Raw genomic sequence first — 20,672 nt, forward strand, 5'->3', positions numbered from 1 at the left:
CTGAAGTCATTTCTACCCTCTCAATAGAATCCACTGCTGTGGATCTGGAGTCACATATAGGCCAGACCAGGAAAAGATGGGAAGATTTATTTCTCCACAGAACATTAATAAACTGTAGTGACAAGGTCAGCCACATAGACCCTATAGAATACGAGTTTCCTGATTAGGGTTGTTAATCTGGTTCAATTAGGGGGCCATGACTGATAGATAAAAACAGGAGTATTAGACATCCTGACATTCTGAAAGCTGGCTCTGAGAAAGCTGGATCAGTGTCAAGGACTTTTCACATGTAAATAAAGGGTGACTTGGTGTCAAAATACTGGCCTCTGTGGAGTTATTTCAGTGATGATGAGAGAAAAGCATGCTCCTGAGGAAATTCGCTCACAATAGTTATTTTTGATTTGGGGTAAGCATTTCTGGTATCATGTTGTTACTTAGAAAGTAACACTCACTTGAACCTGCTGTTGAAGACTGGGGCCTCCGTATGTGTAAAGAAAGTGTTACTTTTTCCAGGCAAATGACATTCAGGCAGATAAAAAGCAACAAGTAATTCTCCTGACAGCTTGTGGTCCCGCAACGTTTTTGGTTATGAGGAGCTTAATTTTCCCTAGGCACCAGATACTAAAAGCTTTCAAGAGTTGATGGATTTAGTTAAGGAATTTTATGAGCCCAAACCTCCTCTAATTCTGAGATGCTATTGTTTTACTTGCCAATTTAAGAACCAGGGGAATCAGTATCAGGACTTTCGACAAGATTAAGACAAAGCATATGACTTTGGCTTAGCCCCTACTGAGAAGCTGAGAGACCGATTGGTATGTGCGATTAATGATATAACTATGCAAAAGCCCCTACTACAAAACCCCAAAAGAAAGCCAAACCTTCCCAAACAGTTAAAAGTTTCTTTACGATCCGGATCAGCAAGGCCATTGTTGTTGCTGCCGGTATGCAGAAATGAGACGGCAAAAAAGTCCCACTTTACCTAAATTGAGTAAAAACCTCCTAGGCCAGTATCCAGAAGAGTGCACACCCTGGAATGTCCACCTATATCTGGTTAAAATTGCTTAGCAACATCCAAATCAGAACCAATCAAAACAAATATTTGATTAAATGGTCAGCCAGTTCTAATGGAGGTCGATACTAGTGTGGAAGTTTCAATGATTGCAGAATCAGTCTTTAATAAAATTTGCTCTGTGTGCCAACCCTTAAATTTATGCAAGACCTTGGCTAGACTGAGCACCTATATCAGAGAACATTTACAGATTAAGGGTACAACTTCAGTTCCGGTCTCTTAGGAGAAACAGCCAGTTCAGTTACTACTGATTATAGTAAAAGGCTTGGGCCCAAGCTCGATGGGGCAAGAATGGTTGAGAAATATTCACCAAGATTGGTTCAACATTTTTCCATTAGAAAATGGCTGCCTGAGTGAAGTCTGAATGAAATACCCAAAAGTTTTTCAGGGAGGTCTAACGACTATCAAAGCAGCGAAGGCCACCTTGTATGTTGACCAGGCAGTAATTCCACAATTTTGCAAGGCCTGCCCAGTGCCATTTACAATATGGGTAAAAGGAGAGGCAGAAATCAGAAGGCTGGAAAGCGAAGTAATCATTATATCTGTCCAGGTGGTAGAATGGGCAGCACCAGTCATACCAATTGTGATGTCCGACAGTTGGATTGCCTTTACGGGGATTTTAAACAAGCAGTAAACCAGTTTTCACAATTGCATAAATACCCAATCCCTCAAAAATAGAGGACTTATATGTAAAGCTGGCAGGGGGCTGTCCTTCACAAAACTGGACATGATTCATGCATAGTTGGTCATGTGGTTAGGTGTGTATTCCCAGAGGTATTCTACAATTAATACCCACAAGGGTTTGTATCAATATACAAGACTGCCATTTAGGGTATCATCAGCATGTGCAGTTTTTCAGTGGACGATAGAGAACATTTTACAAGGTCTACACCAGGTCACCATTTATCTAGATAACATACTAACATATTGGAAGACAATAAGAGCACTTACAGAACTTAGATATCGTCATTAGACATTTCTCTTGGGTGGACATATGCTTTAAAAGATAGAAATGTGTTTTCCAGACACCCCAAGTGACCCACTTGAGCTACAGAGTTGATAAGACTGAGTTGCACCCATTGGAAGGTAAAGTGAGGGCAATCAAAGGTGCCCTGGTTCCCACTTCTGTACCAGAGCTTAGGTCTTTCCTTGGCCTGGTGAATTATTATGAAAGTTCATACTTAACCTGACCTCCACACACCTTTGCATTTTGAAAAAGGGTCAATGTTAGAAATGGTCACATAGCCAAACCATAGCTTCTATGGAAGTGAAAAAACAGCTATCATCGTCTAAGGTCCCAATTTGGTCCCAAGTGACATCTGATATAAACATGCGATGCCTTCCAGTACAGCATTGGGGTAGCAGTAGTGCATAGATAACCTAATGGAGAGGAACCCCCAATAGCGTATGCTTCCAGGACTTTAGCTAATGCAAAGCATAAATACACCCAGATAGAGAAGGAAGGTTTAGCGGTCATATTTGGAGTAGGAAGTTCCACCAAAATCTTTACACACATAAATTTCTAATAATAAGAGACCACAAACCTGGCTAGGTCTACTTAAAGAGGACAAGGCAGTTCCGCCAACAGCTTTAGGCCAAATTTAATAGTGGGCTCTAATACTAAGTGCATATTATTACAAATCGGAAATCATGCGGGAGGCCAAGTAACAAATGCGGATGCATTAAGTTGCCTTCGCCTGGCAGATGCACCACTGATGTTACTGCCACTGGAAGTATTCAAAGTGGTTTTAAATTTTCTGGACTTACTTCCGGCCACAACTGACATTATCAGACATTGAACACAGAAAGATTTAGCACTGGCAAACCTGAAACAACTGGCAGTAATGGGAGAAACCAAAGGACCATCACAACCAAAACTGAAACCTCTTTGGACCCAGGGAGACCAGGTCACAGTAGAGAATGGTATATTATTGTGGGGAGCAAGAGTGCTTGTCCAGAGCAGAGGTCCCTGCCAAATACTGGCTGAACTCCACCAGGATCATTTGGGATTTCCAAAATGAAGATGTTGGAGAGAAGTTATGTCTGGCAGCCAGGATTGGCTGCAGACATAGCTGCATCAGTGGGGCAATACCCAGAGTGCTAACAAAGACAAAAATTACCACCAGCTACTCCCCCACATTTATGGGAATACCAGATAAACCCTGGGCTTGGTTACACATCAACTATGTGGGTCCTATCATGAGCTCAATGTTCTTAGTCATTGTTGGTGCCCACTCATAAAACATGGGGATGACAATTGAAAAACTGTATGCGTCATTTGCAATATACAAACTTCTGGAAGTGTTGATCACAGATAATGGAACATTGTTTACCAGCAAGGATTTTGAGTTATTTCCTAAAGTCGAATGGCATTTGACATACAATCCAAGATCAAATGGTCTGGCAGAATGAGCATTCCAAACTTTGAAGGCAGGCTGAAAGAAACCTGATGAAGGGTTTATGCCCGAAACGTTGAATATCCTGCTCCTTAGATGCTGCCTGACCTGCTGTGCTTTTCCAGCACCACACTCTCAACTCTGATCTCCAGCATCTGCAGTTATCACTGTCTCCTCCTTAAAGAAACAGCCTACAGCTTCACTATATAAATGGGAGGGGAGTGGGGCTGGAGGGAAGGAAGCTGAAAGTGTGATAAATGGATGGAGGTGGGGGTAATGGTGATAGGTCGGAGTGGAGGGTGGAGCAGATAGGTGGGAAGTAAGATGAACAGGTAGGACAGGTCATGAGGGCGTGCTGAGCTAGAAGGTTGGAACTGGGATGAGGTGGGGGGGTGAATGAGGAAACTGGTGAAATCCACATTGATGCCATGGGGTTGGAGGGTCCCGAGGCGGAAGACGAGGCATTCTTCCTCCAGGCGCAAGTGATAAGGGAGTGGTAATGGAGGAGGCCCAGGACCTGGATGTCCTTGGTGGAGTGGGAGAGGAAGTTGGAAGTGTTCAGCTATGGGGCACTGGGGTCAGTTGGTGCAGGTGTCCCAGAGATGTTCTCTGAAGCGCTCTGTGTAGACGCATTATAGAGGAGACCGCATAAGGAGCAATGGATACAGTAAATTACATGTGAGGAAGTGCAAGTGAAACTTTGATGGATGTGGAAGGCTCTTTTGGAGCCTTGGATGGAGGTGAGGGGGGAGGTATGTGCACAAGTTTTGCAATTCATGCAAAATATGGCCGGCTCCTCGAAACAGTCAGAGAGGCTGGCAGAACCTGTGGGTTCTCCCACTCCATCAAGCTTTGAAGAAACCTCAAAACCTGAGAACGACATAATAGTGTCACTGCCTCAATGCTTGAAGAAGAGAGTGAATTTCTTTCGAGATGCTCCAGGTGCAAAAGGTGAGCTACTGTGCATTACATGCTGGTCGTATCTGAGGCAGAGTCGGAGGAACCTGACCCAGTGCTAAAACACCCCAGGAGGAGCTACTAGAAAAAGAACTTGCCTATGTCCTTGGACTCAGAGTGAAAGGGATGTAGTGATTGTAAAGAGGTCAGCCAGATGGACCTCAAATTAACAACCCTAATCAGAGATCCCTGGCTGACAGATAAAAACAGGAATGAGGCATTGCCCTTTGATGTGAAGGGCACTGCTTGTCACTGGCCAATCGGGTGTTTTCCTATCTTCCTGGAGGTGGAAATTGAATAAAGATTCGTACACCTTGTGTCTCTTACTGTGTCTCACACCTGCACACATACACCATAGGTGCTGGGGAAAAAATAAGCACTACCGCAGTTAGGCGGTAGTGTGGGGGTTAAAAAGGGAAAAAAAAAAGAAAAAGGGAAAAAAAAGAAAAAAGGAAAAAAGAAGAAAAAAAAAGGAAGCTGGATCAGCGTGTGTGCAAGGACTCTCCTCCTTGACTGTGTCTGAGAGGAAGGAAAAAAAAAACAGGAATGTCAGACATACTGACATTGAGAGCTGGCTCTCAGGGAGCTAGATCAGTGTCAAGGATTTTCCAAGTGTAAATAAAGGGTGACTTGTTGATGGGATACCAGCCTCTGTGGAGTTCCTTCACGAACCAGATGGGTCTTTATGACAAGCGATAGACATAGACATTTTCACTGTTACTCAGACTAGCTTTTAATTCCAGATTTAGGAATTGAAACTAAATTTCACCAGTTGCTGTGGTGGTATTTGAACAAATGACCTCAAAGCATTCACTTGGTCCTCTAGTTCAATGATGTTACCACAACATCTCAGTGGCTACCAACTGAAGTGTGTTATGGCAGTCATTACTGTGTCTGCTGTTTGCAGGAAAATTGCAAAGATTGGATTAAATTGAGTAATTTATCTACATGCAAGCATAAGTTTTAAGCATTTCCAAATCATTCAGTAGAATAAACAGGTTTTTGTTTTGATAATGGAAATGGACTCAAAGGATAAAGATTCCACAATTAAAGAATGACTTATATTTTAACAGAAAAAAAACATGCTACTCTTGGCATTGTGTGTGAGTGCATAAATCTTCTGACAAAAATAAAAAATGCCAAGCTGACATGCATAATTCTTTATTTCTTTGCTTGCCGATAAGTGATAAATATGTCGTATGTAAAATAGATGGGGGTAGGAAGCACAGAATCCATGTTGAAAGATAATAGATAAGACAGGGGGAATAGGTGTGAAGGGGATTATTTAGTAAACAGGAGAAGATTGCTCCACATCACAGTTTTGCTAACTGACTCAGTCCATTTCATAGGAACAGCAGGCTTCTAAGTGACGGAGAACCACAGGAGAATGCTCGATTACAGTCAAGTAATTACACATCTCAACTATTTTCTTAGTAAGATACTGTTAGGGGTTTAGTTCACATCTTAATTTGTAAAGAGAAAAGCTTTTTGGCTCTGGATAATCATGGATGGTTGCCATTTTTGTAATTCTGTTTAATTCTCAACGGAGCTTACATTACTTACAGTGCACTGACTTTTTCTTCCTGGAGTTTCTGTATGGTTTTCTTCAATTCGGCTATCTGGCATTGGTATTTATCTGCCATTTCTTTCCAACAGTTGTTTTGTATTCCCTGACAACTGGATATCTCTCTGTGATCCTCCAGCATCTTGTTGAGCTAAAAACAAATCATGAAGTCAAATAAATGCTTACTAATCATGACTTATAATATTTCACAGGAGCAAAAATGAATAATAAATGGAAATCCTTTTCAATTTGATGGCATGTGATAGCTCATTCATAACTTTGCATTTACCTAATATGAAACTAAGATAGGGATAATTCTCACACAGCCAAAACAAGTTTCTAGGATCAACAATCAACTGGCATAACTTATTTCCACACTTGATCAACACAAGATGGAAATATGATTCTAATAGATAGCTAAGCACAAATTATCCTAGTATTATTAACATTCCTTCGAACATTGCAGCTTGTGTTTGCCTTGGATCAAACCTCAATATTGACAGCTGTGGTTATTGTATAGCTACACATGGACTCTCAATGTGAACAAGTGAAAGAATAATCAACAAGCCCAGCCAGACTTTGTGGGAGCAATTAAAAGTGAACATTACTGCTCAGCATATCAGGCATGCACAAAGTTGTAGTCTATCATTCAGGGTTCCAATACAGGCTGCACCATAGCTCCTCCAATGATTGAAATCAAGGATTTTAACTTTCCTGCACCTACATCACTCTCAGAAACTCATCAAAATGTTACACTTGCTCAAACAGGGGCAACTGTGTTTTTAATATAATAAACAATAGAACAGCCACTGAAAAAGAAATTGTGGAGTACAGTTAATTGATTAATTTGTAAAAATTTAAAATGTTTTTACAGAATATTTCAGCTTCTAACTTCATCCAAAGTTCTGGATGTAGGTTTGCTCGCTGAGCTGGAAGGTTCATTCCTGCTTTCTACTTATATGTTTGGGTTTCTTTGGGTTGGTGATGTCATTTCCTGTGGTAACAATATTTCCTGTAGGTGATGTCATTTCCTGTTCTTTTTCTCAGGGAGTGGTAGATGGGGTCTAACATAATGTGTTTGTTGATAGAGTTCCGATTGGAATGCCATGCCTCTAGGAATTCTTGTGCGTGTTTCTGTTTGGCTTGTCATGGAATGCATGTGTTGTCCCAGTCGAAGTGGTGTCCTTCCTCATCTGTATGCAAGGAAACTAGTGAGAGAGGGTCATATTGTTTTGTGGCTAGTTGATGTTCACGTATCCTGGTGGCTAGTTTTCTGCCTGTTGTCCAATGTAGTGTTTGTTACAGTCCTTGCATGGTATTTTGTAAATAACATTAGTTTTGCTTGTTGTCTGTATAGGGTCTTTCAAGTTCATTAGCTGTTGTTTTAGTGTGTTTGTTGGCTACCATGATGCCAAGGGATCTTAGTAGTCTGTCAGTCATTTCCGAGATGACTTTGATGTAGGGGAGAGTGGCTAGGTTTTCCGGACACATTTTGTCTGCTTGTTTGGGTTTGTTGCTGAGAAATCTGCGGACTCTGTTCATTGGGTACCCGTTCTTTTTGAATACACTGTATAGGTGATTTTCCTCTGCTCTACGTAGTTTCTCTGTTCTGCAGTGTGTGGTGGCTCATTGGAATAATGTTCTGATGCAACTTTGTTTGTGGATGTTCGATGTGATGTGAACATTCACAAACGAAGCTGCATCGGAAGATTATTCCAATTAGCCACCACACACTGCAGCACACAGGAACTATGTAAAGCAGAGGAAAATTACCTATACAGCGTATTCAAAAAGAATGGGTACACAATGAACGCAGTCCGCAGATTTCTCAGCAACAAACCTAAACAAGCAGACAAAACGTGTCAAGAAAACTTAGCCACTTTCACCTACATGAAAGGCATCTTGGAAATGACTGACAGACTACTAAGACCCCTTGGCATCATGGCAGCCCACAAACCCACCAACACACTAAAACAACAGTTAATGAACTTGAAAGACCCTATACAGACAACAAGCAAAACTAATGTTATTTACAAAATACCATGCAAGAACTGTAACAAACACTACATTGGACAATCAGGCAGAAAACTAGCCACCAGGATACATGAACATCAACTAGCCATAAAACGACATGACCCCCTCTCACTAGTATCCTTACATACAGATGAAGAAGGACACCACTTCGACTGGGGCAACACATCCATCCTAGGACACACCAAACAGAGACACACATGAGAATTCCTAGAAGCATGGCATTCCAACCAAAACTCTATCAACAAACACATTGAGCTAGACCCCACCCCCTGAGAAAAAGAACAGGAAATGACATCACCACAGGAAATGACATCCTAACCCAAACATATAAATAGAAAGCAAGAATTATCAACAGTGCTTCACCCGGAGGCCCACTGAAGATGTTACCTAGTAGGGTGACAAAATGTCTGGAAATGAACCTTCCAGCTCAGCGAGCCAACCTACATCCAGAACCTCAACCTGAGCTACAAATCTTCTCAAAACTCGCTTCATCCAAAGTATACACACCAAAACAACACTCCCAACATTCAAGGAGTTTGACACTATCCAGGACAAAGCAGCCTGCTTTATTGACACCATATTCAGTCACTCCACCACTGATGCTCGGTCACAGCAGTGTGTAATATTTCCAAGATGCACTGCAGAAATTTGCCAAAGATCCTTAGACAACACCTTCCAAACCATGACCAATTCCATCTAGAAGGACAAGGGCAATACATACATGGGAATACCGCCACCTATAAGTTCCCTTCAAGCCATCCATCATCCTGACTTGGAAACATATATGCTTTCCTTCACAGAACATAGAACATAGAAAAGTATACCACATAACAGGTCCTTTGGCCCACGATGTTGTGCTGAGATTTAACCCTAATGTAAAATATAGTAACAACCTATGCACCCCTCAACTCACTGCTATCCATCTGCACGTCCAGCAGTCACTTAAATGTCCCCAGTGACTCTGCTTCCACCACCACTGCTGGTGACGCATTCCATGCATTCACAACTCTGTGTAAAAATCCTACCTCTGTCGTCTCCTTTATACCTTCCTTCTAATATCTTCAAACTATGACTTCTTGTACCAGTGAATCCTGCCCTGGGGGAAAAGTCTCTGGCTATTGACTCTATCTATTCCTCTCATTATTTTGTACACCTCTATCAGGTCTCCTCTCTTCCTCCTTCTCTCCAGAGAGAAAAGTCCGAGCTTATTCAACCTTTCTTCATAAGGCAAGCCCTCCAGTCCAGGCAGCATCCTAGTAAACCTTCTTTGCACCCTCTCCAAAGCCTCTGTATCTTTCCTATAGTAGGGCGACCAGAACTGGACACAATATTCCAAGTGTGGCCCCACCAGGGACTTGTAGAGCTGCAGCAAAACCTCACGGCTCTTAAACTCTATCCCCTGTTGATGAAAGCCAAAACACCATGTGCTTTCTTAACAACCCTATCCACTTGGGTGGCAACTTTGAGGGATCTATGTACTTGCACACCCAGATCCCTCTGTTCCTCCACACTGCCAAGAATCCTGCCTTTAATCCTATATTCAGCATTCAAGTTCGACCGTCACCAGGTCAAAATCATGGAATTCCCTTCCCAACAACATTGTGGATTGACCTACAGCACATGGACAACAGCAGTTCTAGAAGGCAGCTCACTACCATTTTCTCAAGGGCAAACGACTATGATTGTTAGGCTGTTGCTTAACTAGTCTGTGGAACAGCTCTCCCAATTTTGGTTTAAGTCCCCAGATATTAGTAAAGAGAACTTTTCAAGGTCGACAGAGTTGAGTTTGATGCTTTCTATGGCTGGGTAATGCCAGGTAGTCCATTGCTTTAATTCATTCCTTTTCTTAGGCTTTGTAGCAGTTTGTACAATTAAGTAGCTTGCGAGGCCATTTCAGAAGGAGTTAAGAGATCACCACATCGCTCTGCATTTGGAGTTACATGTTGTCAGACTAGGAAAGGTTTTCTTCCCTGAGGGACATTAGTGAACCAGTGGATTTTCACCTTCTTGCAATTAGACTAGCTTTTAATTCTAGATTTTACTGAATTCAAATTGCACTATCTGCCATTTTGGGATTCAAATTCCCGCGGCTAGAACATTAGCCTGAAGCTCTGGATTACCAGTCCACTGATATTACCACTATGTCATTGGACTCCTCTATTAGAGGAAATAGTTTCTCTCAATCCTATTAACTTCATAATTCAAATATAAATACTTCAATTAAACACCCCTTAATCTTTTGCATTCAAGGGCATAAAAGCCTTGTCTATCCAAACTACCCTCATAATCTGAGCGTTTATGGTGATTATTATTGTTGTGGAAGAGGACAACAACCTCTTCAAGGTCAATAAATCCTTCTTGATGTGTGGTGCTAAGAAAAGAAAAAAATATTCTTGTACAGGGTCAAACCATAGGTTTGCATAACCTCAAGAGTAAACCGAAATCTTATCAGCCAGAGATCCCATATGTACGCAACGTGCAAGTCATATTGTCTCTTGTACTTGTGCTTTTCTTTCTCTGAGTGAAGAGAATCAACAGGACAGACAAAGGAACCAGACAGTTCCTTTCAAACAAGACAAACAAATTGTCAAGAGCCAATTTTATTTTAAATCATTCCAGTTACTCCTTAGTCAAGCACTTAGCACAGATTTTGTTTTCCACTAGTTAATGTCAAAGGAGGGGGAGTCAATTTTCTATTTCACTTTTGTTGCCTTTCAGGCCAGAGAGGTCCCAGGTCCATTAAGGAAAAAGTCCACTGGATCAAGCGCAAATCACTATTTAAGTGGTGACTGACAGGCTTCTCAATAAGTCATGCCACTGAGATATCCCACCGTGCCTGAAGTTGCTGATGAATTGAAGACTGACAGTCACTGTATACAGTGGCAACACAATCAATGACCAGACTGCTGGCTGATTGGAGCCATGAAGACTGGAACCAACAAAAAGGCCAACGTCTTGGGGATTTTCTTGAATTCATATTTATTAATTAGAGTCTTCTTCATGTATTTGCGAATTGAAAACTTATTTGGGCCACACACCTTAATTTGACTTTTTTCTCAGATCAGTCAGATCTAATTCAGGCTTGACGGCTATATGGCTCACTCATTCTCTATACACAGCACATAATTAAAGTGTATGAGTTTGAGGTCCTATTTGAAAACCTCCTTTGATGAGACAGCATATCTTAGATATGGATATAATGATCAATGTGCATGATATGCATTCCTTTCACCATATGCCCATCATTTAAATATTTGTAAAATCATGAGTGAACTTCTCTGCTGGGAATGCAAATTTGCAATGTGTACTTCATAGTGTGGTGCACAGAGTGTTAGGAATGAATACTTCCTATGAGTTCAAAATTATCTTGGAACTATATTTGGCAAGTGTTACTGGTATTCAATACACTACTGTGACTGCCCATTGCATGATATTAAATATTGTATTAGTTGCTGCTGTTTAAGGGGTTTACCTTCTGTTCTAGAGCATTATTCTCCAATTGCATCCTTTCAAGAGCAGCATTTAATGCTTGATTCTGTTCTGCTGCTGCATGATAATTCTTCATTTCCATGCTCAGATAGTGCACTTGAGTTCTGAAAGCCTCCAGCTCCTGAAAACAGTATCAAATTTTACATGAATGCAATGTTTTTTTTATTCTTTATCTATCTCCATCTCATCCTCTCCCATCTCTTGAAGACCCCAATCCCTAATGGAGTACAGTTGCACTTGCAAATCGAGATAATAAGGTTGAGAGGACACTTGATTTCAAAAAATGTTCATCTCTGCAACATGAATGCAGAGTCCAACAGAAGTTGTTGGACTCGAGGACTATGGTTAATTATCACCCATTCTACCACAGGAAGGCGGGGGGGTGGTTCTATTGGAAAACAATAATCACCATGTTCAGTGATATCAGTTAACTCAGATCTTTTTGATTGATATAAGTCAGTTATATCCATAGAGTTTAATTTTTAAAAGCAAAAATTGAATTCCTTAAAATTATTTCTCTTCAAATAGGTCAATATTAACATAAATAAAACCAAGTTACAATTCATAAAATTCTGTCATTTTCTTTTCTAGAGAACATTTTCAGGCAATTCCTTGCAAAAGATTAGAGGAATGGAATTTGAGCTTTTAGCCTCTGATAGTTAGGGGGAATGTTCCTAAACTTGTATTTATGCACCTGATTTGAGAGAGCAAGAGAGAGAGAGAGAGAGAGAAAAATACAGACATCAGTGTTGGGCCTCCATTATTTACAATTTATTACAATAATTTGAACGAGGGTAATGAATAAATGGTTGCTAAATTTGCCAATAACGCAAAGATAGGTAGGAATATAAGCTACGAAGAGGTCATGGAGAGTATGCAAAAGAATATGGATATATAGGCAAAAATTTAGGCTGCAGTGTACAATGCATGAAAATGTGCACTTAGGGTCATAGAGATGTACAGCATGGAAACAGACTCTTCGGTCCAACCCCTCCATGCCGACCAGATATCCCAACCCAATCTAGTCCCACCTGCCAGCACCCGGCCCATATCCCTCCAAACCCTTCCTATTCATATACCCATTCAAATGCCCCTTAAATGTTGCAATTGTACCAGCCTCCACCACATCCTCCGGCAGCTCATTCCATACACGTACCACCCTCTGCGTGAAAACGTTGCCCCTTAGGTCTCTTTTATATCTTTCCCCTCTCACCCTAAACCTATGCCCTCTAGTTCTGGACTCCCCGCCCCAGGGAAAAGACTTTGTCTATTTATTCTATCCATGCCCCTCATAATTTTGTAAACCTCTATAAGGTCACCCCTCAGTCTTCGACGCTCCAGGGAAAACAGCCCCAGACTGTTCAGCCTCTCCCTGTAGCTCAGATCCTCCAACCCTGGCAACATCCTTGTAAATCTTTTCTGAACCCTTTCAAGTTTCACAAATCTTTCCGATAGGAAGGAGACCAGAATTGCACGCAATGTTCCAACAGTGGCCTAACCAATGTCCTGTACATGACCTCCCAACTCCTATACTCAATACTCTAACCAATAAAGGACAGCATACCAAACGCCTTCTTCACTATCCTATCTACCTGCGACTCCACTTTCAAGGAGCTATGAACCTTCACTCCAAGGTCTCTTTGTTCAGCAACACTCCCTAGGACCTTACCATTAAGTGTATAAGTTCTGCTAAGATTTGCTTTCCGAAAATGCAGCACCTCGCATTTTTCTGAATTAAACTCCATCTGCCACTTCTCGGCCTTGCTTACTTTGGCAGTAAGATTAGAAAAACAGTATATTATTTAAAAGGAAAGAAATTGCAGACCTCTGAGGTACAGAGGGATTCAGATACCTCACTAAATGAATCACAAGAAGTTTGTATGCAAATGCAGCAAACTACTAGAAAGGCAATTGGAATGCTGTCATTTATTGCAAGTAGAATGAGATATAAATTTAGGATTATTTTGTTCCAGTTGTACACGATAAGACAACATTTAGAGTACTGTGCACAATGTTGATCTACTTCATTAGTAAAGACTGCAGGTGCATTGGATTCAGTTCAGAGAAGATCCACTCGACTAACTGAGGGAGAGGGTGGGAGTTTTCTGATGAAAAATGGTTGGACAGGTTGGGCCTGCATCTGTTGGGAGTTAAGAAGATTGGCAGGTGATCTTATTGAAATGTTTAAGATCATGAGGGGATTTGATTGTAGATGCTAAAGGGTGTTTCCTCTTATTTGAAGGGCTAAAAATAAGAAACATGGTGTTTAAAAGCAAGGAGTTTTAATGGGAGATGTGGAAAAACGTTTCTTCTCAATGGCTTCGAGTCTTTCAAATACTTGGCTCTTGAAAGCAGTGAGGTGGGTCATTTATTATTTCTAAGGCAGCTTTTTGATGAACAAGAGAGTCAAAATTTATCTGAAGTAGGTCAAAATGTGGGGGTGAGGCCACGATCAGATCAGACACAATCTTATTAAATGGCATAGCAAACTCAAGGGGTCAAATTGTCTACTTCTACTCCTAATTCTTATTATTAATCTGATGTTTTTGTTTTATGCTTCTCAATGTCCTGTCCACTAGCTCTTAATTCCCATACAAATCAACTTCCAGCTCCTTTGAATGCCTCCATACCCCATGGGTCGACTTGGGTCCTTTAGTCTGCTCAAATCCTTTGCTATTCAACAGTGGTCTGCTCTTCTTTCCTCATTCTCCTCAGTTCTAACCATTGGCCGTTCTTCTTCCAGAGTCAAAAGTGTGGTGCTGGAAAAGCATAGCAGGTCAGGCAGCGTCCGAAGAGCAGGAGAATCCTGATGAAATTTCCTTCATCAGGAAATCCTGATGAAGGGCTTATGCTCGAAACATCAATTCTCCTGCTCTTCGGATGCTGCCTGACCTGCTGTGCTTTTCCAGCATTGCACTTGACTCTGATCTCCAGCAGCTGCAGTCCTCACTTTCTCCCAGCTCTTCTTCCAGCCAACGTGCCACTAAACAGCAGAACTCCCTCCTTCCAAAAACTTTTAAAGAGTAATCTTTTCACCAGTTCTTTCAACCCATTTCTTAATTCCATCTACTTTTCTTCCTTTCCTCTGATGATTCCTTTTTGGTCTTCATGCACTGTAAAAAGTTGAGATGTCTACCTACATAAAGCAGTATTGTAAAATTTTGAAACAACTATACACTGCTAAGAATTTGAGTTTGGTTCATTGGTCTTTATAAAATATACTGGACATGCTGCACTTTGTGGGGTTATTCAAATCACCACTGTTTATTCAAAAGATAAGTGAAATGGGAAGTTTGGAAACAATGACAAAGTGGAGCTTTAAAGCTGAATAAAAGCTGACACATCTTTTATTTTTAAAATTTCTGTTATATAGCTTCTCTTGCCACCTAAGCATATTATTTCTTCCCTTTAATAATTTCTTGCTTTTTGCAGGTTCTTCTATTTATTTCCAAGTCTATAGATGATGTTTCCATACTCATTATTAAATGACAACCATCTGGAATATCCTTTGGCTTGGAGGAAATGGTTATTCTCTAACTGTCAACTAACTTGTATTTCCCCAGCTGGTGCTGCTATTCTGCCAGCTGTCTCTAAAGAATTCTTAGTTTCTGTTTGTAATTGAACTTGAATCCATTTGCCTTATTAATTACCTTTGTACCTGCACACTGATCTTTTATGATTTATGTGCAAGAACATAACATTCTGTACTGCAACACTGTAGACTTCCTTCCATTAAAATAATATTAATAATAATAAAAGTGGATACGCTCACATTTTCCGACATTATGCTTCAACTGCCAAATGTTTTCCACTTTCTTAAACTGTCCATGTCTCTGAAAATTCTTTATATCGTGCTCACAACATGCTTTTCTACCTATCTTTGTATCATCAACTAACTTGGCTTTCATATAGATTGTTCCTTTGTTTAAGTAATTAATATGTGTTGTAAGTTACTGGAGCCCCAGCACTGATCCCTGTGGCAGTCTACTGGTTCCAGTTTTCCAATTTGAAAATTAATAATTTACCCCAACTGTCTGTTTAGTTAGTTAGCCAGCTTAATATATCGCCCCAAAATTCACATCTGTTACCTTGTGTAGTAATATTTTTGGCTGTAATAGGCTACTCTATTTTTTTGAGGTATTTTAGGTGCTGGAGGTGATTTCCTCAAATTCCAGGAGCAGCAATTACTGTTTTATACGCTGTTGCATTGTTTTGGAACTTTGGAGAAAAAAAAGTCAAAACAACAGCACTTTTAAAGGGGAGAGGAATAGATAAAGGCAGCACATGGTCAGGTCAGTACAAGAGAGTGAAAAGGAAATCCACACTGCTAACTGACACAGCAGTCAACCTGCACAGTTACCGCTTTTGCTGTTGAATTCATGTCTCGCTGGACATCAGAGTGCATCTAGGAAAATTAACAAACAGTAAAATTCACAACTGATCTTGGAGGAACCTGTTTGGGAGAGGTCATAGCACAGATAAGTGAATAGTTTTAAGTGTGGCCTTGCTGTAAGTCTGCAGTTGTGAAGTAGAGTGGGTTCTTTCTTGATTATATGTTTTATTGAGATATGTCTCTTGATTAAACTTAAAAATATAAGCCATAAATATTAAGTTAATACCTGAAGCAGTGTTTTGTAGAGGAATAAGATGGTGTTATTTTCTAGGTCTGCGGATTGGAAGAAGCAAAAATGGCTCTTAGCAGAGTGATACACTCTTCTTGTCGGCTGTGGGAATTTAGGGAGAGTTTATGGGTTACTGAGGATTATATCTGGAATAAATGTTGGTTGCGAATCCTATCAGATCGAATGGATCAGATGGAGCGACAATTAGAGGCTATAAGGTATTTACAAGAGCAAAGGGGTGTGATGGATGGCCATAATAGGAAGGGAGAAATGTCACAGATGCAGTCACATAGATGGGTTAACTGCAGGAAAGGTAAGCAAGGTAGGCAGGTAGTGCAGGAGTTTTCTGTGACTATCCCCATTTCAAACAAGTATGCTGTTTTGGAAAATGTAGGGGATGATGGATTCTCTGAATGCAGCACGAACAGCCAAGTTTCTGGTATCGAGACCGTTTCTAATGCAATAAGGGTTACATTCGGGTTCCAAGAGATCAATTGTGTTAGGGGACTCTCTAGTCTGAGGCACAGACAGACGTTTCTGCAGTCAGCAGAGAAAAAGGAGAATGGTGTGGTGACTCCCTGGTGCAAGAATCAAGGATGTCTCAGAGTGCAGAATGTTCTCAGGGGAAAGAGGGCCCAGCAGGAGATCATTGTACACGTTGGAACCAACGATATAGGAAGGGAAAAGGATGACATTCTGAAGGGAGAATATAGAGAGTTAGGCAGGAATTTAAAAAGGAGGTCCTCGAGAGTGGTAATATCTGGATTATTCCCAGTGCTACGAGCTAGTGAGGGCAGGAATAGGAGGATAGAGCAGATGTTTGCATGGCTGAGGAGCTGGTATATGGGAGAAGGATTCACATTTTTGAATCATTGGAATCTCTTCTGGGGTAGAAGTGACCTGTACAAGAAGGACAGATTGCATCTAAATTGGAAGGGGACTAATATACTGACAGGGAGATTTGCTAGAGCTGCTCAGGAGGATTTAAACTAGTAAAATGGGGGGATGGGACCCAGGGAGATACTGAGGAAAGACATCAATCTGAAACTGGTAGAGTTGAGAACAGAAGTGAGTCAAACAGTCAGGGCAGGCAGGGACAAAGCAGAGAACAAGGTAGGACAATAAATTAAACTGCATTTATTTCAATGCAAGAGGCCTAATAGGGAAGATAGATGAACTCAGGACATGGTTAGGAACATGGGACTGGGATATCGTAGCAATTACAGAAACGTGGCTCAGGGATGGACAGGACTGGCAGCTTAATGTTTCAGGATACAAATGCTACCGGAAAGATAGAAAGGGAGGCAAGAGAGGAGGGCAAGTGGCATTTTTGATAAGGAATAGCATTGCAGTTGTACTGAGGGAGGATAGTCTGGGAAATACATCCAGGGAAGTTATTTGTGTAGAACTTAGAAATAAGAAAAGAATGATTACCTTATTGGTATTGTATTATAGACCCCCTAAAAGTCAGCGGGAAATTAAGATCAAATTTGTAAGGAGATCTCAGTTATTTGTAAGAATAATAACGTAGTTGTGGTAAGGGATTTTAACTCTCCAAACACTGACTGGGAGTACTATTGTGTTAAAGGTTTAGATGGAGAGGAATTTGTTAGGTACGTACAAGAAAATTGTCTGATTCAGTAGGTGTATGTACCTATGAGAAAAGGTGCAAAACTTGATCTACTCTTGGGAAATAAGGCAGGGCAGGTGACTGAGGTATCAATGGGGGAGCACTTTGGGGACAGCGACCATAATTCTATTAGTTTTAAAATGGTGATGGAAAAGGATAGACCAGATCTAAAAGTTGAAGCTCTAAATTGGAGAAAGGCTGATTTTGATGGTATTAGGCATGATCTTTCAAAAGCTGACTGGGGGCAGATGTTCACAGATAAATGGATGGCTGGAAAATGGGAAGCCTTCAGAAATGAGATAACGAGAGTCCAGAGACAGTATATTCCTCCTGGGGTGAAAGGAAAGGCTAGTAGGTGTAGGGAATGCTGAATGACTAAAGAAATTGAGGGTTTGATTAAGAAAAAAGAAGGAAGCAGATGTCAGGAATAGACAGGATAGATCGAGTGAATACTTAGAAGAGTGTAAAGGCAGTAGGAGTATACTTACGAGGGAAATCAGGAGGGCAAAAATGGGACATGAAATAGCTTTGGCAAATAGAGTTAAGGAGAATCCAAAGGGTTTTTACAAATACATTAAGGACAAAAGGGTAACTGGGGAGAGAATAGGGCCTCTCAAAGATCGGCAAGGTGGCCTTTGTGTGGAGCTGCAGGAGATGGGGAAGATACTAAATGAATATTTTGCATCAGTGTTTACTGTGGAAAAGGACATAGAAGATATAGAATGTAGGAAAGTAGATGTTGACTTCTTGAAAAATGTCCATATTACAGAGGAGGAAGTGCGAGATGTCTTGAAATGCATAAAAGTGAATAAATCCCCAAAACCTGATCAGGTGTACCCTAGAACACTGAGGGATGCTAGGGAAGTGATTGCTGGGCCCCTTGCTGAGATATTTGTATCATTCATAATCACAAGTGAGGTGCCGGAAGACTGGAGATTGACTAACGTGGTGCCACTATTTAAGAAAGGTGGTAAGGACAAGTCAGGGAACCATAAACCGGTGAACCTGACATAGGTGGTGGGCAAGATATTGGAGGGAATCCTGACATACAGGATTTACACTTATTTGGAAAGGCAAGGACTGATTAGGGATAATCAACATGGCTTTGTGTGTGGGAAATCATGTCTCACAAACTTGATTGAATGTTCTGAAGAAGTAAAAAAGACGATTGATGAGGGCAGAGCAGTAGACATGATCTATATGGATTTTAGTCACGTGTTTGACAAGGTTCCCCATGGGAGACTGGTTAGCAAGGTTGGGTCTCATGGAATAGAGGGAGAACTAGTCATTTGGATACAGAACTGGCTCAAAGGAAGAAGACAGAGTGTGGTGGTGGAGGGTTGTTTTTCAGACTACAGGCCTTAACACCAGTGGAATGCCACAAGGATCGCTGATGGGTCTACTATTTTTCATCATTTATATAGATGATTTGAATGTGAGCATAAGAGGTATAGTTCATAAGTTTGCAGATGACACCAAAATTGGAGGTGTAGTGGACAGCGAAGTAGGTTACCTCAGATTACAACAGCTAATGGGCTGAGGAGTGGCAGATGGAGTTTAATTTAGATAAATGTGAGATGCTGCATTTTTGAAAAGCAAATCTTAGCAGGACTTATACACTTAATAGTAAGGTCCTAGGGAGTGTTGCTGAACCTTGGAGTGGAGATACATAGTTCCTTGAAAGTAGAGTCACAGGTAGATAGGATAGTGAATACGACGCTTAGTATGCTTTCCTTTATTGGTCAGAGTATTGAGTACAGGAGTTGGGAGGTCATGTTGCGGCTGTACAGGACATTGGTTAGGCCACTGTTGGAATATTGTGTGCAGTTCTCCTTCCTATTGGAAGGATGTTGTGAAACTTGAAAGGGTTCATAAAAGATTTACAAGAAGGTTGCCAGGGTTTGAGTATTTGAGCATTAGGAAGAGGTTGAATAGGCTGGGGCTATTTTCTCTGGAGTGTCGAAGGCTGAGGGGTGACCTCTTAGATGTTTATAAAATCATGATAGGATAAATAGACAAACTCTTTTCCTTGAGGTGAGTGAGTCCAGAATAGAGGGTGTAGGTTTAGGGTGAGATGGGAAAAATATAAAAGAGACCTAAGGGGCAACCTTTTCACACAGAGGTTGGTACGTGTATGGAATGAGCTGCCAGAGGAAGTAGTGGAGGCTGATACAATTGCAACATTTAAAAGGCATCTGGATGGGTATATGAATAGGAAGGGTTTGGAGGGATATGGGCCAGGTGCTGGCAGGTGGGACTCCTGTTGTTTTTCTCTCACAATAACGATTTTTACAAGTTCATGTCTTTTTTTCTACTTCTTGATTTTCAACTGTTCTTGGAATGCTTTTTGTGTTTCCTGTCTTCTGTGGTGAAAGACAAATATGAAATAATTATTGAAAGCTTTTGCCACTCCCTGGCTTCCTATTATTAATTCCTCAATGTCATCCTCTAAGCCAGTACGTGTCAACATTTTCATCCACCAAAAAACTACTTTAATGCTTTTAAATTGACATGACCCCAGTGACTGCTGAGAAGGGGAATGGTTGTGAGGGCTGAAATAGGGGGTGGAGGGAGGTCCGACATTGTTTTGAAGGCTTTGATGTTTGCCAAAATTGATTTCCAACAACCAAGAGAAAACTCCTGAGCCATCCTGAGAGAGGGCTCTGTCATATAAAATCTCACCAGCTCTTCCAGTTGCTGCTCTCCATTTCCCTCCCATTCCGACAATTGCTGCTTCATTCCATTTGTTGATCATCCCTCACAACCTGCCACTTCACTCTCACGAGTTCCCACTGTTAGTGAGAGCTCAGGGGAGATACTCTTAGGCTATTGGAAGTGAGTGAGGAAGCAGAGGATGTGGTGAGCAGGAGTGAGGCAGTAGGTGTGCTCAGGAATGACAAGTGGCCTGATG

At 41.1% G+C, this 20,672-nt stretch overlaps 1 protein-coding gene across 9 annotated transcripts in view; it reads right to left on the reverse strand.

Moving 5' to 3' along the window:
* The window catches only part of ccdc30 (coiled-coil domain containing 30), a 160,461-nt gene that overhangs the window by 64,711 nt on the left and 75,078 nt on the right, over positions 1-20,672 (reverse strand). For all 9 annotated transcript variants that reach the window (XM_072586608.1, XM_072586610.1, XM_072586609.1 and 6 more), the window contains 2 exons: positions 11,493-11,630; positions 5,986-6,137 (listed from right to left, as the gene is read on the reverse strand). In XM_072586608.1, coding sequence (XP_072442709.1) covers positions 5,986-6,137; positions 11,493-11,630 — 290 coding nt within the window. The remainder of the gene's footprint in view (positions 1-5,985; positions 6,138-11,492; positions 11,631-20,672) is intronic.

The sequence above is a fragment of the Chiloscyllium punctatum genome, chromosome 16 (assembly GCF_047496795.1).
Source record: "Chiloscyllium punctatum isolate Juve2018m chromosome 16, sChiPun1.3, whole genome shotgun sequence".
Lineage (NCBI taxonomy): Eukaryota > Metazoa > Chordata > Chondrichthyes > Orectolobiformes > Hemiscylliidae > Chiloscyllium > Chiloscyllium punctatum.